Here is a 25,351-nt window from a genome sequence, read left to right as displayed (position 1 = left end):
ATGCTAAATTCGCTGATGGGAGCTGGGTCCTTCCAGGGGCCCCTGGAGCTGGAGGGGGCACACAGAGTATTGGCGAGAAGGCCCAATCCTAATGAGCCACCACGGGCGGTGCTGGCGCGGTTCCACCGGTTTGCTGACCGGGAGTGTGTGCTCAGGTGGGCCAAAAAGGAGCGGAGCAGCAGGTGGGAGAATGCGGAGGTACGGATCTACCAGGACTGGAGTGCGGAGGTGGCAAAGAAGAGGGCTGGGTACAACCGGACGAAGGCCCCCAGGAAGGGAGTGAAGTTCGGCATGCTGCAGCCGGTGGGTCACCTACAAGGACCGACACTTTTACTTTGAGTCCCCAGAGGAGGCGTGGGCCTTCGTACAGGCCGAAAAATTGGACTCAAACTGAGGGTTGGGTACGGGGGTTTGTGTGTAGCTGTGTTACATTTTGAGGGGGGGGTTCTCTGTTTATTGTTGGTTCTTTGTTGCTTTTAGGGTGGGTGGGGCACTGTTTTTGCTTGGGTCTGTTGGATGGGCTCTGGGAGGGGGGCAGACCTGCTGTGTGGGGGGTTGATGGCGGGAAGGGGGGTTGGGGCCCCGTGAGGAGACCGGGTCGGTAAAGGGAACGGTGTCAGAGGCGGGGTCGGGCAGGTGGAAAGCGCGGGCTTCCTCCCGCGCTGAGGGCTGAAGGGGGCGGGGCCGGAGCTGGGAAGGACGGGCTTTTTCCCGCGCTGAGCGGTAGGGGGAGGACGAGAACCTGCTGGTGGGCAATGGGGAGGAGGGGAAGCCCCACGCTGGGAGGGGTCGAAGGAGTGGCGGGAGTGGGCGGGGTCAGCAGGAGTCAGCTGACTTAGAGAGTGCAATGGAGGGAGCAATGCAGCTAGGGGGGGTCCCAGCTGGGGGAGTGGGGTAGGGCACTGGGTTGCTGCTGTAATGGCCAAGAGGGAGCTGGAGCAGGTAGAGGGGGTTGGGATGGGGGTCTGCCGCCATGGGGAACGGGCCGAGCGGGGGGGGGGGGGGCACATGGCAGGCTGAGGAAGGGTAATGGCTAGTCGGCGGGGGAGGGGGTAGGTAGCCCCCTGATCCGGCTGATAACCTGGAATGTAAGGGGACTGAATGGGCCGGTCAAACAGGCCCGCGTGTTTGCGCACCTGAAGGGGCTGAAGGCGGATGTGGTCATGCTTCAGGAGACGCACCTGAAGATGGCGGATCAGGTTAGATTGCGGAAGGGATGGGTAGGCCAGGTGTTTCATTCGGGGCTGGATGCAAAGAATCGGGGGGTGGCGACCCTGGTGGGGAAGAGGGTGTTGTTCGAGGCGTCGAACGTTGTGGCAGACAGTGGCGGGAGGTATGTGATGGTAAGTGGCAAGCTGCAGGGGGAGCGGGTGGTGCTGGTCAATGTATACGCCCCGAATTGGGACGATGCGGGTTTCATGCGGCGCACGTTGGGCCGGATTCTAGACTTGGAGACGGGGGGCCTGATAATGGGGGCGATTTCAACACAGTGCTGGATCCGGCACTGGATCGATCCAGATCCAGGATGGATAGGAGGCCAGCAGCGGCTAAGGTGCTGAGGGGGTTTATGGACCAGATGGGAGGGGTTGACCCATGGAGGTTTGCGAGACCGAGGGCCAGAGAATTTTTCATTCTTCTCCCATGTGCATAAGGCCTATTCCCGGATTGATTTTTGTGTTATGAGTAGGGCGCTGATTGCAAGAGTGGAGGATACTGAGTACTCGGCGATAGCCATTTCGGACCATGCCCCGCATTGGGTGGACCTCGAGCTGGGGGAGGACAGAGACCAGCGTCCGCTTTGGCGCTTAGAGGTGGGGTTGCTGGCGGACGAGGAGGTGGGCGGGCGGGTCCGAGGATATATTGAGAGGTACCTGGAGGTCAATGACAATGGGGAGGTCCGAGTGGGGACGGTCTGGGAGGGACTTCTATGAGGAACTGTATCTATCCGAACCCCCACTGGAGGGGGGGGGGGGGGGGGGGGGGGGGGGGGGAGAAGAGAGGGAATGGGGCGTTTTCTGGACCGGCTGAGATTCCCGAAAGTGGAGGACGGACAGGTGGAGGGGCTGGGGGCGCCGGTTCGGCTGGAGGAGTTGGTCAAAGGGATAGGGAGCATGCAGCCGGGGAAGGCACCGGGGCCGGATGGATTCCCGGTCGAATTCTATAAGACGTATGCAGACCTGCTGGGCCCTCTGTTGATTAGGACGTTCAATGAGGCAAGGGAAGGAGGGGCTTTGCCTCCGACGATGTCTCGGGCCTGATTTCCTTGATCCTTAAGCGGGACAAGGATCCCCTGCAGTGTGGGTCATGCAGGCCGATCTCACTCTTAAATGTAGACGCCAAGTTGTTGCCGAAGATTTTAGCCACGAGGATAGAGGACTGTGTGCCGCAGGTTATTCACGAGGATCAAACGGGGTTCGTGAAAGGGAGGCAGTTGAATACTAACATACGGAGGCTTTTGAATGTTATAATAATGCCGGCGGTAGAAGGGGAGGCGGAGATAGTGGTGGCGATGGACGCGGAGAAAGCCTTCGATAGTGTAGAGTGGGGGTACTTGTGGGAGGTGCTGAAAAGGTTTGGGTTTGGGGAAGGGTTTGTCAGGTGGGTGAGGCTGTTATATGAGGCCCCGGTGGCAAGTGTGGCCACGAATAGGAGGGGGTCGGAGTATTTTTGGCTATACCGAGGGACGAGGCAGGAGTGTCCCTTGTCCCCCCTGCTTTTTGCGCTGGCAATTGAACCCCTGGCCATGGAGTTGAGGGAGGGGGCTGGTGCGAGGTGGGGAGGAACACCGAGTGTCGCTCTATGCGGATGACTTGTTGTTGTATGTGGCAGACACGGTGGGGGGGATGCCGGAGGTAATGAGGATTCTCAGGTGAGTTTGGGGTTTCTCAGGGTACAAACTCAACATGGGGAAGAACGAGCTGTTCGTTGTTCACCCAGGGGATCAGGAGGGGGGGATTGGTAAGCTCCCATTAAAAAGGGCGGAGAGGAGCTTCAGGTACTTGGGGGTCCATGTGGCCAGGAGCTGGGGGGCCTTGCATAAGCTTAACCTCACGAGGCTGGTGGAGCAAATGGAGGAGGAGTTTAAGAGGTGGGACATGCAGCCGCTGTCTTTGACGGGTAGGGTGCAGTCAGTCAAGATGACGGTGCTCCCAAGATTTCTGTTCCTGTTCCAGTGCCTCCCCATCCTTATCCCGAAGGCCTTCTTCAGACGGTTTAATAGGAGCATTATGGGGTTTGCGTGGGCGCAGGAGACCCCGAGGGTGAGAAGGGTGTTCCTGGAGCGGGGTAGGGATTGGGGGCTGGCGCTGCCCAACCTCTGTGGGTATTCTGGGACTGCCAATGCAGCGATGGTGCGCAAGTGGGTGATGGAGGGGGAAGGGGAAGCATGGAAGAGGATGGTGGTGGCATCCTGTGTGCGCACGAGCCTGGAGGCGCTGGTGACGGTGCCGCTGCCACTCTCTCCAACGAGGTATACCACGAGCCCGGTGGTGGCGACTACCCTCAAAATGTGGGGGCAATAGAGACGTCACAGGGGGGGAGATGGGGGCCTTGGTGGGGTCCCCGATATGGGGGAAACCACCAGTTTGTCCCGGGGAGAATTGACGGCGGGTTCCTGAGTTGGCACAGGGCAGGTATTAGGAAGATGGGGGACCTGTTTGTGATGGGAAGTTCGCGAGCCTGGGTGAGTTGGAGGAGAAGTTCGGGCTCCCCCCGGGGAACACCTTCAGATATATGCAGGTAAGGGCGTTTGTCAGGTGGCAAGTGGCGGAGTTCCCACTGTTGCCGCCTCGCGGGGTCCAGGACAGGGTGCTCTCGGGGGTGTGGGTTGGAGAGGGGAGGATCTCGGCAATGTACCAAGTGATGCAGGAGGAGGCCGAGGCCTTGGTGGAGGAGCTGAAGGGTAGGTGGGAGGAGGAGCTGGGTGAGGAGATCGAGGAGCGGACGTGGGCGGACGCCCTGGGGAGGGTGAACTCCTCCTCTTCTTGTGCTAGGCTCAGCCTCATACAATTTAAGGTGCTGCATAGGGCTCACATGACCGGGACAAGGATGAGCCGGTTTTTTGGGAGTGAGGACAGGTGTATTAGGTGCTCAGGAAGCCCAGTAAATCATGCCCATATGTTCTGGGCATGCCCAGCGCTGGAGGAATTTTGGAAAGGCGTAGCAAGGACCGTGTCGAGGGTGGTAGGATCCAGGGTCAAACCGGGCTGGGGGCTCGCAATATTTGGGGTTGCAGAGGAGCCGGGAGTGCAGGAGGTGAAAGAGGCCGGTATTCTGGCCTTTGCGTCCCTGGTAGCCCAGTGGAGGATTCTTCTTCAGTGGAAGGATGCGCGGCCCCCGGGCGTGGAGGCCTGGATCAACGATATGGCGGGGTTCATTAAATTGGAGAGGGTGAAATTTGCCCTAAGGGGATCGGTGCAGGGGTTCTTCAAGAGGTGGCAACTATTCCTAGATTTCCTGGCAGAACGTTAGAAAAAGGCCAGCAGCAGCAGCAGCAACCCGGGGGTGGGGCGGGGGTTTGTCTCTTTCTTTTGTGTTGAAGGGGTGTGTATACTTGTTGATTGTTGATGACGGGTGTTAATGTATTTCTTTTTTGTATATATGGGGGGGGGGGGTTTGTTTCCTCTTTTCTTTTTGTATTTTCTATTGATATTTTGTGAAAATTTGAATTAAAATTATTTTTTAAAAAAAAGTGCATGGGTGGGAGGCAAGAGTGGGTGAAGGATTTGTGTGGGTCGGGAGAGTAGACAGATGGTTAGGGGTAGTCGCGTGGTCAGTGGGAAGTCAGGCGTGAGGGGATAGTCAGGTGATCTGTGGGGTATGTTGCTGGAGGTCGTCGGTTCGGGGGGCTGTTGGCGGAGTGGGATGCATTCGGGGGGTGGGGGGGATCGGAGGATCGGGTTAGAGGTGCAGTGTGGGGGTCAGAATCAGTTACCCAGAAGTTGGAAATATTTTTTTGTATCTAACATTTCATACCTATCCAGAAAAGTAAGTCAGGACCCTCTGAAGTCTCTGACTCTACCTCACAGTTGGAAACAATTTTCAAGGGTTCCAGATTCAGGAGAATTGTCCATCATAAGTCCAACCCTTCTGGGAAATTCCTGTGCTGTCAGTCAGTGTGTCAGAAATTCCAAAGGCATCTGCAGTGGATCTTGGGGTGTATGACTATCCAGACGTTTCGGGCTATTGACCTGGTCACCAGTGACAGAAGCATTTTCGTCCCATTCCAATTTACAGTGGCCCGAACCTTAGTTATCACACAGACTCCTCAAGACCGTGGATACTGACATCATTTTCTCCTCCCAACTATAGAACAGTACAGCACAGAACAGGCCCTTCGGCCCTCAATGTTGTGCCGAGCCATGATCACCCTACTCAAACCCACGTATCCACCCTATACCCGTAACCCAACAACCCCCCCCCCCCTTAACCTTACTTTTATTAGAACACTACGGGCAATTTAACATAGCCAATCCACCTAACCCGCACATCTTTGGACTGTGGGAGGAAACCGGAGCACCCGGAGGAAACCCACGCACACAGGGGGAGGACGTGCAGACTCCACACAGACAGTGACCCAGCCGGGAATCGAACCTGGGACCCTGGAGCTGTGAAGCATTTATGCTAACCACCATGCTACCCTGCTGCCCCTCTACCAGGCATCTTTCCCTCCCACTTTTCTCAGGTGTCACGAACACTCTTCTCTCACCTCCAGAATTTAAATTGGCATGTCATCCCTTTCCTCTTTCCTACACTTAAAAAGCTGGCATTCTTCTCCACTCCCTGCTGGTGTCCCAATTGGGGATCTCTTTCCAGCCCCCAAGTTACCGTGGCAACCTCCTTGTGCCTTCCTGAACCTGTTGTGGCTCTAGGGGATAGAGCTCTGCTGGAAACTGGAAGCAAGATTACTTGATTTCACAAAGGTACAAGAATTTCTGCCTGGAATGCATAATCAGTTGGATCCCCTACAGCAACAACAGACTGGAGGTGGGGGCAGGAGCAAGCAATGACTCAATCATCCATGGTAGGCCTTGATAAACTTGAAGTGCTATAAAATAGGTAATATGTCTGATTTCCTAAAATCAAAGTTGTATGAAGCCATGGTGTAATAAGTTAGAATATGCCACCCCTTTCTCAAATAAAAAGGTTTAACAATATTGCATGAAGTACATAGTGTTGGAAAACAATCTGTCCTGTTTTTCCAGGTGACAATAATGTTTTGGTTCCAATACTCAAGGTGAGAAAATGTCATCCCTAACACTGCTGTTGTATCCTGACTTGTACCGAGTCCTGTTCTCTTTTGTCAATTATTTTTTGATCACTGTATCTTTTTCAAGATATGTAGGTGATGGACATTGTTTGATTAAGGATTGGGATCACATAAAAAGTCAGCTAAGGTACTGGGGTACTGGTTAAGGGGAAGAGAAATGTCAGGCTGCATTCTGTCAATAAACCTACTATTAAAGAGGAGATTTATGTTTTATTTCATACTTCACCAGCTGGCTTAGATCCAGTTAACATAGTAACAGAGGATGGTTGCCTAAGAGCTTAGAAACAAAGATTTATTTGACAGACAGAAGGCTACAAGCCGAGTTGCTTTTAAGAAGAATGGCTGATAAGGTATGATTTTCCACCTATGTTCTCCGAATCTGAACTTCCGAAAATTGAAGTAGAAATGGAATTGAGATTGGTTACGTCCATACCGTAGAAAAAACAAGATATGGCATTGTCACTTCCGAATTAAAACAAGATCAGGTGTGCGGTGAAAGTAAGCAATTGGCATATATATATATATATATATATATATGGGCGGCATGGTAGCACAGTGGTTAGCACTGTTGTTTTTCAGTACCAGTGTCCCAGGTTCGATTCCCGCTTGCGTCACTGTCTGTGCAGAGTCTGCACATTCTCCCCATCTAGAATGCATGGCTCAGGATTTCAAAGAGAGACTTGGTGATTAAGATGCCAGAACGGACTTCCCCAATGAAAGAAAAGTGATCTTGAACATTTTCTCAGGTCTCAGTCACGTATTGCTTAGGAATATGCCGATCGATACAAAAACTGCATTTTTGAAGGATGAACATTTTTAAAGAGAAATTCAATACCACCGAAGGTGTGTGACGAATGCAGGGTTTTAGATATATTGGATTATAAATATTTGACAACTTAAGAGTTAAATGCTTGGGTTAGAGTGTGTTTGACTGCAGTAGTCATGTCTTTAAAAATAATCTGGTTTTACAAGACCAGAAAGCTTTTATTAGCCAGAGGTGAAATTGACCATCGTAAAAGCCTGGGCTAATGCACTGTTGTTTGACTAGAGGGAGTCCTGGGGGAGTTAATGTGTTTTGATCCTGGGGAATAAAATTGTTTTCAGCTTGGGGAGGAACGGGGGAGGGGGGGGGGGGTTGTGTCATTGCTGGGTGGAGCTAAGGTATTTAGACATTTTGAGAAAGATTTTGAGTTGAGTTCTGGTCTGGCTAATATGGAAGCCACAAGTAAGGTATTTTGCTCTCACAATGGAGAAGTTAAAAAGATTAATAGCATTTAAAGCAGTGCAGATTTTCCTGAGGGCAAGGGGAAGCCGAAAAAAAGTTGAAGATAGTAATTAAGAGCATTGTAGTTACTGTATTTAGTAGTATTGTTTAAGGGGTAATCACAAGCTATTTTTGGGTGTGAGATTAAAGAGTTTAATATTGTGTTAATAATAAAGTTTTGTTTTACAAATACCAAATCTCTATTTTATTCGTGCATTCACTCCTGGAGCGAAGTATTCTTTCCGCACAATCTTACAAAATAAATTAAAATACTGGGGTTTAGGTCCAGTATCCTAGCCACTGACTGGGTCTGGTCTGGAATATTAATAGGGGATGAAGATGGATTTTCTTCCGTCACTGCACTTTGAATTGATCAGTGATAAAAAAAGAAACTTGAAAGTTTTTTTACTAACTTGGTGTTTAAGACAAATGTCACTGTTGAAAGGTTTTTCAACAACATATTGACTTCATGAAGTGTCTTTAATGTGGCAAAATGTCCTGAGGTGTTTCACAGGAGTGTGATCAAGTCAGGCAGAAATTGTCCTCGAGCTAAAAGAGGAGGAGAAACAGGTGGTGGGATTTAGAAAGGGAATTCCATAGTTTAAGGCCTAGACAGCTGAAGGCAGAGCCACTAACAGCAAGGCGAAAGAAGTGGGGGTGATACAAAAGATCGGTGTTGGAGGAATGCAGAGTTCTTGGACTCTGTTATGGTTGGAGGAGGCTACAGAGATTAGGTGTGTGCCCTGTTATGGTTTGTAATGTTAAATTTGAGTTATTGATGGGCCGAGAATCAGTGTAAAATATTGAGCACTGGGGAGGGGTGTGCTAATATCCCAGTGTCCCAGTTGACTCTTTATATGCAAATCTAGTACTGAATCAAACAATGCCTGGCATAGATTTAACAACAGAATCAAAAACCATCGACAAATTCCCTTTCTTAAAATAAAAAAAGGGTGCATAGGAATTCCCTGCAAGTTTAAACGTTGTTGGGCAATTATCTTGCACCTGGAACCATCTGAAACTCCAATTTAAATCAGAGACTTTGGATGGTTCCAACTCGCTTAGCAGAAAAGTTACCCAGGAAAAGTTAGAAGGATTAAAACATATTCTAACTCCTGGGTAACTTTGGCACTGACCTCTCGGCCACCAACCCCCTCACTACTCCCAAAACTAAGTTAACCGAGGCCCCCTCCCACGACCACCTGACTAACCCCCACACCAGCTAGTGCTGTAGAAAAAGGGGTGTGTCTTCACTTCCCTGTGCTGCTGCCCTGCATTGAAGGACTCTGGAGCTGCTGCACTGCATATTTCTCATCAGGCCCAGATCAGAGGTCTGGGTGAGAAATGTGCGGTGAAATTAAAGAGGTGTGGAGCGACAATCTGACTGTGAACTGCCACTCCAGGCAAGTTCTGGAGCATTGGGAAGCATACCACTGCCTTTATGTTACTAAGCTTGGAAACTGCACAAATTAACGATTGCAACTTTAAAATTTTGGTTCTTTTATAACCTGCCCGGATCCTATTGGCTGGGGCCAATTGGTTACCCCAAGTTACTTAAGGAATATGAGCTCCCCCAATGAGAGGGGAGTGGGGCTTGCGCGTTTCCTCCGGGTGCTCCAGTTTCCTCTCACAGTCAAAATATTTGCAGGTTAGGTGGACTGACCATGCTAAATTGCTCCTTAACGTCCAAAGATGTGAAGATTAAGCGGAGTTACGGGGATAGAGTGGGGGATGGGCCAAGGTAGGGTTGCCTTTCAGGGGGACAGTGATGACCTGATGGGACGAATGGCCTCTTTCTGCACCGTAGGGAATCTATGAGATAGCAATTCAGACCTGCTGGGCTCAGTATCCTGTTTCTGTGCTCTAAGTTCCACATATCTGTAATTCTATGTACGTAACTCTACATAATTCGGTTGTACGGCCTATATAATTGAAAATGCAGTCAAAGTTGTTCAATTCTAGGCCAAGAAAGAAAAGAGAAGTCAAATTAAACTGTACATATCTGCTCTTGTACATGCTTTCAGTAAACCTGCATCTGATTCCACAGTGAGCAAGTTGGTGAAAACCCCAAACTTACGTACTTCATCATCTCAACTGTTTGAAAAGAAAACATGCAATAATTATAATACTTTCCCAAACTTACATGCTTCATCATCTCAACTGTTTGAAAAAAAAACATGCAATAATTATAATACTTCCCATGCACCACTGTATTTTTGTGACTCATTTCACTAGTTCTATCACTGACCTTCCTATTATGAGTTCTAAATATAGTGATTCAGCATTAAACCAATATTTGGAAATTAATACATAAAATAAAATTTAATTCACTTTTTCTGACTTATATTATGCATTATAAACCATTATACATATTCGGATTCTATAGCACAGAGGGAATCAAGGCTTTTCAGGCCACTTTTACTCTTATTAGAAATATGTAAAAAGGCAATCAAGAACAAGAACCCTCTGATCATACAGCTTGCTGCCTCACCACAGGTTCCCACGCATCCAACAGGGTCACATGTGGAACTAGAAGTGGGCTGACATTTCCCTCTCCAGACCAAAGATACCAACACAAATTCTAGACAGTCACATAAAAGATTCTGCTGTGTTTGTTGATAAAACTGGCAAATATCTTCCATCCAAGAATGCCTTGATTTGCCTTGCACCAAAACCTGCAAATATATTGCAGCTAATTGTTAATGTGCCAAATTAACTCGTCCACCTTATGAGAGTTTTGGGCTTAGCTGTGATGCCCCTTGAAGGACGAGTTGGCAATATTTGGGTCAACTGTGGACAAGTCCATCTGGCATATCATTTACCTCAGAGATATTTTTCAAACCTTGCTAAAGGATAAGTCAGGGTATCTCTGGAAAGACAACAGTTGTCCAATGTTTCAACAAATGTAGAGAAGCTTTTTTGAGTGACCGTTCCCCAAAATATGGTCTATGTCTCTCAGCTCCATCAATTGGCTGAAACTCATTGCTTGGCCTGACTCGTGAAGAACAGACACTGGGATAAGTTAGCAGAGGCCACCTGAGAGACTGTATGCTAATAATGGATGAAGGGAACACACAAAAGAGAAAACTAATTTTTTAAAAAAAGACAAAAAGTTGCCCGAGGATAAATCGCAAAAGCTTATCAAACCATTGCTCCACAAGGATCTGTGAATGTTCAATTAAAAAATGATCACCATAGACAAAATGGATCAACAACAGAATTTCCAGGCTTTAATACTGCCCATAACCTGAAGCCATCAGGGAAAAAAAGACTGAATGAGCCAAAATACCTTTGCTGTTATGTTGCAGAGACAGATGTTGTATAAAATGGTGCCTGGTTTTGGCCAGTTGCTGCTCCAAAAGAAATAAGAATTAAATAGCAGAATCACTGGCTGAAGATCAGTGTGGGACAGGTGCCGTTAGGGCCTCAGGCCTCAGTGGGGAGTTATCTACCTTTGCAGTCAAAAATATATTTTTTTAAAAAACCATTTTGATTCATAAAGGTTTTTGCTTTCACTGCCAAAACGTGACCAGGAATTGCAAAGGAAGAAGCAGTTGGTGGGTAAAGAGCAGGGGTAATATTTAAAGATGTACATAAATCATTGCAATTTGAATTTAAACTCCAAGTGATAAAAGCAGAAACATCATCGCCATGTTTATGTGCGTATTGATATCAAAACATATATCAACATACTCATTCCAAAATATTCTCACATCATTGGCTCAAACGGCACGAGTCAAGGAAAATTTCTTGATTCACTTGTGCAATTAAAATTCTCTGTCCTGGCACAGCCAATGTAGAGAAGGACACAAATCCACAACTTTAGGACTTAGTTTTGCTCCATAGGTCCAAGTGGACACAACACAAGGATTTCCCCAGTCCACGATTATGTTCTACTCCTGATAATAATATGGAGAACAGGAGTTGATTATAATGTGCCAATGGAATTCCTGAGAATGAGTCAAAAGTACTCTTAATTTTGAAAAATAAATTTAGAGTATCCAATTTTTTATTTTCCAATTAAGGGGGCAATTTAGCACGGCCAATTCACCTACCCTGCACATCTTTTGGGGTTGTGAGGGTGAGGCCCACGCAGCCACGGGGAGAATAAGCAAATTTCACACGGACAGTGACCTGGGGCTGGGATAGAACTCGGGTCCTCAGCACCATGAGGCAACAGTGCTAACCACTGCGCCCCAGTGCCACCCTCGATAATGTTTTTAAGTGATAGGAAAACCCTGCATGGAGCTGGAAGTGAGCTTTGTTACATCTGCTGACAAGAGGCTGTTGGCATAAAATAGATGATTGCTATGGAGAGTAGATCGAATATATTTCATAGATCATAGAGTTTACAGTTCAGAAGGAGGCCATGTGGCCCATCGAGCCTGCACCGGCTCTTGGAAAGAGCACCCTACTTAAGCCCACACCTCCACCCTGTCCCCGTAACCCAGTAACCCCACCTAACCTAAGGGCAATTTAGTGTGGCCAATCCACCTAACCTGCACATCTTTGGACTGTGGGAGGAAACCGGAGCACCCGGCAGAAACCCACACAGACACGGGGAGAACTTGCAGACTCCGCGCAGACAGTGACCCAAGCTGGGAATCAAACCTGGGACCCTGGAGCTGTGAAGCAACTATGCCAATCACTTTGCTATCGTACCGCCCGCTCTTCAACTCTTCATTTTCCATAAAAGAAAAAAACTTGCATTTACATACTTTCCAAAGCCTCAGAAATTCCACGACACTTCACAATGAATTTCTTTGCAGGTTTGACGTTGCTGTTCGGTCAACCAATGCAGCAGTCTATTTGCGTACAGTGAAGTTTCGCAAGAAGAATTTGCATTTTTATAGCACATTTGGCAGCCTTCGGATATCTCAAAGCACTTCATAGTCAGTTAAGTACTTTTGAAGGTAATCACTGTTGCAATGTAGAGAAAAGTAGTTGCAAATTTCACACAGCAACGACCAATATGACAAATAATCAGGTAATGTTTTCGCAGTTTTGACTGAGAACACCTGTGGAAAGTCCCATACACTTCTTCAAATAAGATAATAATATCTTCTCCTTTCACCCAAAATAGCAGACATGACGTCAGTTGCTTTGATGTCTTATCTGAAAAACACTGCCTCCAACAGTGCAGCAGTGGAATATCAGTATAAATTATATATGCGTCAGACTAAAGTGGGACTTGAACCTACAAATTGTCTTGGACATGAATGCGTGAATGCTGAGCCATAGCTGATGCATAGAAATTATAGCTAAATCAAAAGCAAGTAGCGCTAATAACAAGATGAGGGGTCCATTCTCTGTAAATCTGAAATTTGTCCATTAAATAAGGCGTATGGTGAATGGATGAATGGACTCCTCCGAGCCTGTAAGCATGCAAAGTAGTAGGTATGGTTTTCTAATATGAAGGCGGTTAGTGCTGTGGGACCGACCTGCTTTGTGCTGTCACACAGACTCTACCACCGGAATGACTGAAAGACTAATGCGTGCATTCTTTTTTTTGGAAACCACACCGATTCTTAATCAATGTACAAGCCTGCAACGTCCATGGTCTCTGAAGGTCCAGTGAAATCCAGCTCGATCAATGGTTGCTGGAGACAGCAGTAACTTATCATTAATTTCAATGTGCTGCCATCAATGTGTAAAGGCATATTTTTGAACTTGGCAGCAAAATAGTTGGGATATAAGCCATTTAGTAGGGCAGCAGGGTAGCATGGTGGTTAGCATAAATGCTTCACAGCTCCAGGGTCCCAGGTTCGATTCCCGGCTGGGTCACTGCCTGTGTGGAGTCTGCACGTCCTCCCCCTGTGTGCGTGGGTTTCCTCCGGGTGCTCCGGTTTCCTCCCACAGTCCAAAGATGTGCGGGTTAGGTGGATTGGCCATGCTAAATTGCCCTTAGTGTCCTAATAAAAATGTAAGGTTAAGGGGGGGGGGTTGTTGGGTTACGGGTATAGGGTGAATATGTGGGTTTGAGTAGGGTGATCATGGCTCGGCACAACATTGAGGGCCGAAGGGCCTGTTCTGTGCTGTACTGTTCTATGTTCTATGTTCTAGTACTTGCATCTTATGAGGAAACCACCCTGCCTTTGAATCTATGTTTTTAATCAAATATTGAATTTCACAAATATTTCTGTTTTTTAATGAAAGTGTGCCAGCCCAGCAGCCACACAAAAAGAGATCTTCAAAACCTAGTTAGTGAGCAACTACAGGGACTTGACTTCTAAGGCTGGAAATAGTCCAGAGGACAAAACAAAAATAAGCCCTCGTGAGACAGGTCAGTTTTCACAGCAGTGATTTGAGAAGACTTAAATATCATGACAATAGACCCACTCAGATTAAGAAGTGATAGATTTCAGATAACCAGTGTGCTTTAAACTATAGTAATCTTGAAAAAAAATCCACTGTTAGCTATGCACTGTAGAAAGCATGAGCATAATTAGAAATGAATCAGATACTTCTTGCTGCCATCACTGTGACTGACTAATAATCTGAAAGAAGGACTCAGGACTCGAGCCCTTAAGGAGGCTGTAGCTAGGTGGTTTTTAGACAGTGCAATGGCCTTTTAGTCCCACACTCTGTTCGTTATTCTTTTGACATAAGATGTAGATAGGTAGGAAAAATGCTTGTGAAAATAAAACTGCTACATGGAAATAAAAGGGCCTGGATAGTGTGCTCTTTTGGAGGGTCGATGTAGACTCGATGGGACGAATGACCTCCTTCCGCACTGTAGAGATTCTATGATAAGTGAGAGACAGTGTGCAATAGATGCACATAATCTACATCTCATTCTCTGCCTCCTATCTTTCAGGTTGAGGCAGAAATTGTATCGCCAACAATTGGATGCACAAAACAATGCCTAGTGAGATTGTACAAATAAATAATTTTCTTCCCCTCTGTTGGGCATAAAAATGGAAACTGCAGAACAAAATTGGGTTTTATGTCGTGGAACTTTTTCAGGAGTTCAGTTACAACATAGAAGAAGCAGAGTTTATATTGGGCAGCAAAACTGAGTTTGCAGATCTCGCAAGAATTGTATGGAGTCTTAGAGTCAGCACACAGCCTGGTAGAGTAATGAGACTCTGATCCAATAGCCAGACAAGGTCAAATCCTAAACTCCAGGAATTGCCATTGTGAGGAACTGTCTGGCATCCACTTTATATTATTTCCCTCAAATAGAAGTCACTCAAGGCGGCTGATAAACAATTCTTGCAGAGTGCTATCAAGCTGTACCGCTGAGACCTGGGCGCATGCTGCCTAAACACTACCTCAATATACTTAGCAAAGTTTTGTCTTAAAAAATATTGGGTTGCACAGCAGTTAAACAAATGTCGTTTGGTACTGATGACCAGTCTGTGATGGCCTGCGTTCCATGGGAGTGAAGGTAGGTAGTGCCAAAGTTACCCGTGCACAAATTGGCAACCTCACGAACAGAGGCCAGAGTGGCTGGTTTGGGAAATGGAAATGTCATGCTCAAGTGTTGCAAGGTGCATTTCTGTGGTTTGATGTTCCAACACAATGGTGTGAAGAGCTTCACCCAGCATCAAATCCAGCCCATTTGGAACATAGAATGGATACAGACAATAGACAAAGAAAATGCATAGATTCCCAGTTCTAACGTTGCTCACTTGGGTGAGCAGAAAGTGCAGAAAAAGTTAAACTATATAAAATTATACCAAGTTTCCTAGTAATTATTTTGCATGGACTATAAAGTCAGATTAGTGGTCAGGACAAAATGTAACTGCTGCAATTTTGTGGATATCACAAACAAGGTCTTATAGAAAAGCTGTAAATATACAGGGGGACTGATCTCAGTGACAAAATACAAAGCTAACACACCAACACCGATGTGAACAAATGATTTCCATTTAACCAAATTTGCAGAAGTTCATTTAATTGACTTATATGGAAGCAACAGTCAATGTAACTGGGCCAAGTCCATGAGGCAGGCACATAATTAAATCTTTAAACAAGTCTGTATTTCGGTGACAACTCATACCTATTCTGTCAGATGTCTCTGGAGTTACACCAACAGAGCTATCTCAACAAATATTGTGGGGTTCAGCAAACAGGAATATAATTGATTGAAGGCGGCATGTTGGCGCAGTGGTTAGCACTGCTGCCCTACGGTGCCGAGGTCCCGGCCCTAGATCACTGTCCGTGTGGAGTTTGCACATTCTTCCAGTGTTTGCATGGGTTTCGCCCCACAACCAAAAGATGTGCAGGTTAGGTTGATTGGCTACACTAAATTGCCCTTTAATTGGAAAAATTAATTGGGTACTCTAAATTTATTTTTAAAACAGGAATATAATTGATTGTACAAGTATGATAGGCCCCACCAAATCAGCCTCTGACATTTCTGCAATTGAATGGATCTGATTTAGAAACATAATAGGCCCTTCATTTGTAAGTAGCTTTTCCATATGTCTTAACAACCATTTCCACAGGTCCCCTTAAAAGATCCTGTTGTGAACTGATGGCTATCTTTCAGAGGGGATGGGGGAGGCAGATGTTAAGTGAGCCCTCATGGGTTGGAGTGGCTCGAAGTTGATATACTTGTTGATCGAAGTCTGGAACTAACTGAACTCCCAGGTGGCACACTTGATAAATCTGATAACTAAACAGAGTCTGTAATGTTCCTGATTACTGTTGGTAATGTGTATAACTTGCCTTATTCATGGACATGTTGATTTGGAGCTGGGGTTTGCCAATCAGTTTCAAATAATCCCACAAGGCAACACCCTAATTGATAAGGTGTTCCTAACTAAATAGGCAATAGGATACTTAATCAGTGCTTTGTTTTGGTACACTACACAGCTTTAGTTCTTCAAATGCAACAAAACCTCTGCATACACAGGTGAAGTCCTTAATAGCTGCTCCTCAATCATGTTGAGTTCCAAGGGAGTATGGGGAGACTGGATGGCCTCTGCTTTAATGTTATGAGTATTGCGTGTAAGGCTGATAAATTAAGGTGTGTGGATTGACATGTGAAATTGTTGCCATCATAGAGACAGGATTGAAGGAGGGGCAGAACTGTCCACTCAACATTCCAAGGTGTAGGATCTTCAGGCAAGACAGGGGGGTGAAAGAGGAGGTGGTGCTGCATTTTTAATTAAGGAGTCAGCTACTGCAGGAAGGAGGGACAATATTTGGAAGGGTTATCAAATGAGGCTTTGTGGGTATAGTACAGAATTTAAAAAAAGGGGGCAGTCATATTGCTGGAAATGTATTAAAGGCCCCCAAACAGTCAGCAGGCAATAGAGGAGCAGATAATAATAATCTTTTTGAGTGTCACAAGTAGGCCTACATTAACACTGCAATGAAGTTACTGTGAAAATCCCCTAGTTGCCACACTATGGCGCCTGTTCGGGTACAATGAAGGAGAAATCAGAATGTCCAATTCACCTAACAAGTACATCTTTTAGGACTTGTGGGAGGAAATCGGAGCACCACGAGGAAACCCATGCGGACATGGGGAGAACATGCAGACACCACACAGATCGTGACCCAAGCTGGGAATCGAATCCTGGTCCCTACTGCTATTGTGCTGTTGGTAATGTAAACCAGGCATTGTCAAACTCAGGGCCGCGACTGGTCGCGGGCGGGTGTCGGGAGGGTCGCGGAGCCGTCCGTCGTGGCGCTCCCGAGTGCGCAAATCCGCGTGAAGCAGCCGGCTGTTAATAATGCCGGCTGCGAGTGGCCTTCAAAATAGCCAGGACCAGATTTGAAAAAATTTGGCCGCACTGCGCATGCGCACTAATCATCGGGCATGCATGCGCAGTGCGGCTGCATCTTTTTTATAAGGATGCAGCCTTTTTATTTCAATTTTGAGGGGCCAAAGAGACCCAAAACCATTTTCTCCGTTTTTATAAGCAACAAACAAGGTAAAAAAAAAAAGGTGGGTCGCGCAGGTCGGCCGGCGTGGGCCGCGAAGGTTGGCTGGCGTGGGTCGCGAAGGTTGGCCGGCGTGGGTCGCGAAGGTTGGCCGGCGTGGGTCGCGAAGGTTGGCCGGTTGGTAAAAATGGGTCCCCGGGGAAAAAAGTTTGAAAAACACTGATAATTCCCTGTAGCGTATAAACTAATAATATGGTAATTATATTAGAGGATTTCAGTTTTCCTGACATTAATTGAGATAGTCAGAGTGTAAAGGGTATAGAGGGGGTAGATTTCTTGAAATGTATTCAGGAGAGCTTTTTATGTCAATATGTGGATGGTCCAACAAGGGGCGGCACAGTGTTGGATCTAATTCTGGGGAGCGGAGCCGGACAGATGTTTTAGGTGGCAGTGGGGGAACATTTTAGTGATAGAGACCACAACACATTATGATTTAAATTTATGGGAAAGGAGAAATAAGGTCTGCAAAAGATGGGGGAGGGTGAGGAGGGGGGAGGGTGAGGAGGGGGGAGGGTGAGGGCAGAAGGGCAGATAGAGGAGGAAGGTAGGTATTTGTAGAATAAAGCAGGATTTGGCCACGGTAGACTGCAAACAGTTTCTTGTGGAAAAATTAGCAGCAGAGAAGCTTTCAAAAAGGAAATGGAGACGGTATAGTCCCAACCAATATGTTCCCTTGAGGGTGAAATGTAGGATTAAAAGCCCAGAGAATCCTGTACGTTTAGGGAATATTCAGGACTGGATAAGAAAGAAAAGAGAGGCTTTCAGTAGGTTTAAAGGGAGCAAATCAGCAGAGGTCCTGGTGGAGTATAGAAAATGCAAGGGGAAACTTAAGAAAGCAATTAGGAGGTAGGTAGGATCAGAGAGACTCCCAATATATCTATAGGCATAGTGAGGGGAAGAGTACCCAAGGTAAGAGAAGGACCCATTAGGGACCAAGGGGGCAATATGTGCTTGAGCCAGAAGACATTGGTAGGGTGCCAAACGAGTACTTCACCTCTTCACTTTGGAGAAGGAAGATGCACCTATAGAATTGGGGGAGAAGGGTTGTTGAACAATTTGACAAAAGGAACAAGGAGGTTTTGGCAGGCTTAAAAATGGACAAATCCCTGGGTCCAGATGAGTTGTATCGCAGACTGCTGTGGGAGGCAAGGAATGAAATTACAAGGCCTCTGACGCAAATTTAAAGTTCTACTCTGGCCACAGTGGAACAACCAGGGGATTGGAGGACAGTTAATATGGTTCCACTTTTCAAGAAGAGTGACAGACATAAACCAGGGAAAGCACGGGATGTCTGGTGGTGACAGGTAGGAGAAGATCGCACATAAGATATTTATAGAACCCGCCATGATCTCATTGAATGGCGGACCAGGCTCAAGTGGCAAGATGGCCTTCTCCTGCTCCTAGTTCTTATGTCCTTAAATTCCTGAGGATTTTGGTAATTCAAACCGGCTTTTAATAATGCAAAGTCAGCGCTATTCATGAGTGAAGTCAGGTTTGGAGTGTTGTACCCAGTGAGTCTAAAAGTTACTTTTCGGTTGAAAGATAATTTTTCAATACATCCGAGGAGGCAGAGGCTTTTGTCAAGGAGCATGCACATGATTAAATGGATTTGATTGAGATTTTACCGGGCACAATTGGGAGAGGTTTGTTGGAGATATGTTGTAGTTTGTATCTGTTGTAGGTTTGGAATTGAGGAAACTACAGTTGTCAGGGGGTGGTGTTCAGGATAACAGTATGGGGAATATATAGCCCTTGAATAATGGTACCATATTGGCTATCCTCCAGTCCTCCAGAACCTCTCCTGTTACCAGAGAGGAATTGAAAACTATTGCTAGCTCCCCTGCTATTTTCTCCCTTGCTTCAGAGTGGTCTGGGATACATTCCATCAGCCCTGGAGATTTATCTACTTTTAAACTGTCCAGACCACTCAGAACCTCCTCTCTGTCTGTTAACTTCTTTAATTTTATCACAGTCCTTCTCCTTCTTTGTATATCCACACCATGCCTCTCACGAGTGAGCATCGACACAAAGTATTCATTTAGAACCCTACTTACGTCCTCCGGCTCCACACACAAATTACCATTGTAATGGGCACTTCTCTAGTTATCCTTTTACACTCCATGTACTCGGATTTTCCTTTATTTTATCTGCCAGTATACTTTCATGTCCGAATTTCCTCCGTGAGTTCTCTCTTTCACATTCTATTCTCCTCCAGGGTTTGTGCTGTTTTGAGCCCTTGATATCTGCTGTAAACCTCTCTGCTTCTCTTTATCCAATACTGTATAATCCCTCGATATACAGGGTTCACTGGATTTACTGGTCCCATCACTTTCCTTTATTGGAACATGTTGGTCCTGTACTCTCCCGATTTCCTTCTTGAATGCGTCCCACGGTCCCATATAAAAGTGTCTGTTCCCAGGCAATTCTGTCCAAATCATATCTGATCCTATTAATATCGGCCTTCCCCCGGTTTAGAACTTTGATTTCAGGCACATCATCACACAACTACACAACAATGCCACGTCACCACCACAATCCACGAGAGGTACATAAACATCATAATAAGTGATAATATTTCATCTGCTTTGCTTTTGCTCCAACCAATAACAAATCTATGTATGCTTATCCTCAATGAACATTCTAAATACTTCCAGAAAGACCCCCCCCCCCACCCCAACCCCTCACCGTACGTAGGAGAGGAAAGCATATCAAATTATGTGGTAACAAAATGACCAAGTCAGACTTTGATGATGTGCAAAAAGAGAGGGCAAAATAAAAAGAGAACAATTGCTGGACTAGAACAAGATCTTTCATCAATCAAACAGCACAAACTGGTGGCTTATTTATGGAACTCTGTTTGCACAATTAATAGGTTAGCTTTGATCGTGTAACAATTATACCCTTTCAGTGCTTTGCGAATAAAGTCTTGAGTTATTGATGGCGAAGTAGATACGCTTATGTGAATGTCATTCAATGCCTGGCTATCCCTTACCCCATTACATTAGAAAAGTAATATGAGAAAACATGGGGAGGAAGGGAATGGACAGTAGATGTTGTCAGAGCTGTAAAGGAACATGGTCTTGTTAATGAGTTTGAACTTCAGGGCACAGTGACAATTTAGTTGCCGTCATCATCTCTTAGTTCAAACACTTCATCTGGTTTCCTCATTTCATTACAAAGCACCATCATATCTCAATTCTTATTAGTAGCCATTTTGCAAATACTGAAAGAAGATGTAACTGCTCTAACTTTCTGTTGCCGGAACCCTTCTGGGGGGCACATCCCATTGGTCCTGTCTCGATTTTAAAACTGAAGGCTCACCGTGTGATGAAACTGCCTTCACCTCTGTGTTGTTTGAAGCTGTTCCATCTAATGCTTCTCTCCTTAACATCAGCTCCAACAGTCACACTGCTGCAACTTTCCAGAAAGAAACAGGGAAAACCTCAATTGAAAGCAAAGTGAAACAATCTTTCATTTCAACCCACCAATCTCCAACTGGCAAATATGCTATCCTGGATCGCAAGGCTAACTGCCAAGCTATGAATCTGGTTTGAAATTTACCAACAATTTATTTATAATTTGGTAGCCAAATGCCATAGAGAGGGCTTTCAGAGTAGGGCCACTGGTGGGACAATGAAACCAGCAAACATCTTGCTCCACTTTTACAAATAGAAATAATTAGGATGTACAAAAACAAAATGTTGCAGATGTTGGTAATCTGAACAAAAAAAAAGGAAGTGTTGAAACACTCAGGGGGTCAGGCATCATCTGACGGAAAGAGAAACCAAATTAATGTTTCAGGTTGATGCCTTTCATTAGAACCAAGAGATTTTGGCGATGAACAGTTTTTAAGTAATAACAAACTGGGAATGAGTAGGGGAGGAAGCAAAAGAACAAAATGGAGTGGTGTGTAATATGGTAGAGGGCAGGAATAATTAAAAGATAAGGGTTGATCATTGAGCAAGGCAAAAGCAGGCAATAAAAGGACAGACATAAAAACAAAGATTATATCCACAGGAAGTTTAAAGTGTTCCAGAATATCCAGCTCTCGTTTACAAAAACTGTCAATCTTTGAAATTTTTCTGTTATGGTGAAAGGTCATTGACTTTCTCTCCTCTCAGGTGCTGTCAGACCCCGGTGAGTGTTACCAGCATTCTCTGTAGTCTGGAAAAACATTTGTTTCACTCGTCTTTATGAGATGATGTGGTCTGCCATAAAATTATGCACAACGCATAGACATTTTAGATTCAACTTTCATGGCTGAACATTTACACTTGGCAATTTTGTTTATAAAGTCAACTACTCTTTATTACACCTCGGACAACCCAAATATTTGGTGATGGTAAATCTTCCTGTTCAATTGTCAAAGTTTTCAAAACACTGTCAAAATACATGTACAATTTTAAAGTGTCAGTTGAAAGCATTTCCACAATTTAAAAACACTGAGGTCTACCTGGAGCACAATAGCTACACAATAACCTCCTTCCTCTGATAAAATCTTTTCATTGAACTGTTAACTCTGCAAGCAGTTAAAGAAATAAAATAAGAAAGCAATAGATTGAGGCTGAAATGGTTTACAGTAACTGGTTCAGACACGTTAATGGAAGGAGCAGCCGGAGTCCTTCCAGTGCACTGAAGAGTGCATGCTTGTCCTGGTATGTCAAATACTCACATGCTGCTTGGGTTGGATCTTGTAGGTCGTCCCGGGTGGCTTTTCGAAGTGGTGATGCTGACCGGTGGCTTTCCTTGGGACGGGCTAATGGAGAAAGGGTGCAAGCAATGAGACAGAGAGAAGTATTTGATTGCCGTATTGTATTTGCTGGCCCATAACTGACTTCCGCCAGAACTGTGAAGCCACTCATCAAAATTCAACATACAAAGAATAAACTAAGATCCTAACTAGGAACATGATGGATCATGCCCGAAATCTGATGTGTTGCAACTTGGGTCTGTCTCCATAGCGACAGTGATTGAATAAAGGGATTCAATAAGCATTCAATTTACAGATGACTTTTTTTCTTTTAGTATATAAAACTGCTGCACTAGAAAGCTTATGATTAACTTAAATGAAAGAAACAAACAGATTCTTGTTGTGTTGAATGCATTTTGTGCAAAATTTCTGCTCAGTTGCTCACTGCACTATATTACCATTAATGTAATGGTCTCCGATTATTTTAAAGCACGAATTGGAGATTTTATCTATGGAACACAAATAATTTAAGTAAATCCTGCTGAGTCTCGCAAATTAATTTTGCGTGCAAGAATGGAAACATCTCAAAATGGCTAATGTAACACATTTGATACAATATCTCAGTACTATAGTCAAATGCAAGTTTTGACATATATAATATAGTTCTCAGAATGGAAATATTAATGAAACTACATATCTATATACACATAATCAGATCCAGAAATGGCTCTTCAACTCAATGTGTAAATGCCCTATAGGGAGTTATAGTTATGCAGGCCAGATAAGCCCCCAGTTGTGGCCCTGGTTAGCTGAACTTGGTGGGGCTCCAACTGATCTTCAGTTCTGGGCACTAGACCTCAGGGAGGATATCTGGGCCTTGGAAGGGAAGCATCATGGATTCACCAGAGTGAAACGCTAAGGACAGGTTACTTAGAATTCCTGGAGTATTGAAGAGATGATCTGATAGAGGTGTTTAACATGAAGAAAGTATTTAACAAAGTAGATGGAGAAAATCTATTTTCTTTGTTTGCTGGCGCACAGAGCAATGGAACCTAAACTTAAAATTAGAGACAGATCATTTAGAAGTGATATCAGGAAATATTTATTCACACACACAGTGTGTATCAAGTTCGAATCAAACATTGATTGAACACTTACTGTTTTTAAAACAGCAAGAGGAAAAGACAATAAAGAAGAACAATGGTTGATGCTACAAGTCGTGAACACTTCACACTCCCCACTTCTAAAAATACTTTGCAGACAGGGGGAAGTTGGTGATTTGATTTTTGTAACATTCACAGTATCAAAGCAAAGGCTGGTTTAGCACAGGGCTAAAGAGCTGGCTTTTAAAGCAGACCAAGGCAGGCCAGCAGCATGGTTCAATTCCCGTACCAGCCTCCCCAAACAGGCGCCGGAATGTGGCGACTAGGGGCTTTTCACAGTAACTTCATTTGAAGCTTACTTGTGACAATAAGCGATTTTCATTTCATTCTTTTCATTTTCAAATCTGTTCTTTTTTCTATAAATATTATTAGAATTTTCATAAAACATATTTTGCACAGACAAAAAAAAATATTTTTGCAGTATGAGGAGCTCCAGTGTATTTATTCCTTTGCATCTTAGCTATCTCCATAAATAATGCACGAATTGAAGTCCCACTTTATCCCTTCTTCATTTTAATCTAGTTTCCATTAACTGCCAAAACCTACTTGCATTTAAACAATCATGAGAGAAAGCACAAGTCCAATGTCTTTCCGCATCTCCAGTGACTTCTCTTTGAAAACATACTCATTAAAGATGAAGAAAGTCAACTCTGGGAAACATCACCTCAACAGCTTTCTAATGCTCAGCAACAGAATCCATCAAAACTAGGTAGTCAAAGCTTCCATTTATTCTTTTCTGACAAACTAGTTCAAACCCAACTTCAAAAGAGAATCTCCTGCTGTATGGCTGAGAATGTATTTGCTTCTCCCAATAACATGTTTACTAAAGTATAAGCAATACATACCACAAACTGGCAAATATAATTCAAGTTCACTTTGACCCCATTGCTCTGATTAGATTTAAATCCAAATCCCTGTGACAAAGTGGCAGTCTGCTTAAGCATTGCACGACCATGTCCCTTTTCTTCATCCATAACATCCAAATACCATCAAGCTTTCAAAAATCAAGATCAAGGAAAAAACATTCCACCTCAAGAAGGTGCCACACGTTTTAACATGGTACACACCAGTATTTAGTGCTGCCAATTGACTTCTGATAAACTGGTTTCAAACTATTTTCTTTAAATCACTTTGGATATTAATGCTCCTCTGACACTCGTCCCGCCAATCACCAACCCCAACCCAACTTCAACCAATTCCCCTTCCTTTCACAATCCTCCATACCAATCCCCCTTCATCTCACACTCCTCCACATTACCTCATTCATTCTGTTAGTCTCAATTCCTTGCTCTCTTGCCCCTCATTATCTCCCTCTTTTCCCTTAATCTCCTGCTCCAAGTTGTTTTTCTCCCTCACTACTATGAAACACCAAAATCCGGATTCTTTAATGGTGTAGAGGCCAGCAGTGCACTGCGGGTTTGCATTTGGGATAATGGAAACAGAATGATATTCTCAATTTATGACTGATTTGGTTAAAGACAAGTGTGCCCCATATCCTAACTTGCACCAAGTCCTGTCCATCCATTGTCCGGTGTTCATTGACCTTCACTGATTCCTAATCAGATGGATACGAATTCCAAATTCGTATCCATCTTTCTGGAGCACCTTGTGTAAATCCAGGAAATCAGGTTTAATACAAGATAGACACTGGGCACGATCTAACCAAAGAAAAAAAATTAGAGTCCGTTCTGGGCCGGATTTGCGGGGTCGTTCCCGGTGCCTGTAGTGCCAGGTATGACCCTGGTAGATAGGCACTCTATTGCTATTTCAGGCCCTAGTGACGAGTGCAGCTCATCAGTGCAGGAAGAGAACGAGACGCCATTTTGGGTGCCCAAGGATCACCCAACTATAAGCGGGTCCTTAGGGCCCCCTTCGCCCACACACCACATCACAGGGGCAGGGCACCCCTGTGCCCGATCCCGGGCATAGGCAAAATGCAAGCCTGGCACCCTGGCAGTGCCCCTGCTCTCCTGGCAGTGCCAATCTGGGGGCACTGTCAGGGTGCCAGGTGACATTGCCAGAGTGCCAGGCTGGCAGTGTCAAAGTGCCCAGGTGACACCATCAGT

At 45.2% G+C, this 25,351-nt stretch overlaps 1 protein-coding gene across 7 annotated transcripts in view; it reads right to left on the bottom strand.

The window, feature by feature from the left end:
- The window catches only part of yaf2 (YY1 associated factor 2), a 235,898-nt gene that overhangs the window by 102,348 nt on the left and 108,199 nt on the right, over nucleotides 1-25,351 (bottom strand). For 5 of the 7 annotated variants that reach the window (XM_038781223.1, XM_038781218.1, XM_038781220.1 and 2 more), the window contains 2 exons: nucleotides 22,105-22,188; nucleotides 20,754-20,849 (listed from right to left, as the gene is read on the bottom strand). In XM_038781223.1, coding sequence (XP_038637151.1) covers nucleotides 20,754-20,849; nucleotides 22,105-22,188 — 180 coding nt within the window. The remainder of the gene's footprint in view (nucleotides 1-20,753; nucleotides 20,850-22,104; nucleotides 22,189-25,351) is intronic. The other 2 variants (XM_038781222.1, XM_038781224.1) reach the window with 1 other exon arrangement.

This window comes from Scyliorhinus canicula, chromosome 20 (genome assembly GCF_902713615.1).
Source record: "Scyliorhinus canicula chromosome 20, sScyCan1.1, whole genome shotgun sequence".
Taxonomy (NCBI): Eukaryota; Metazoa; Chordata; class Chondrichthyes; order Carcharhiniformes; family Scyliorhinidae; genus Scyliorhinus; species Scyliorhinus canicula.
The sequence above is the reverse complement of the archived record's forward strand: the minus strand, read 5'-3'. Positions and strand labels throughout refer to the sequence as shown.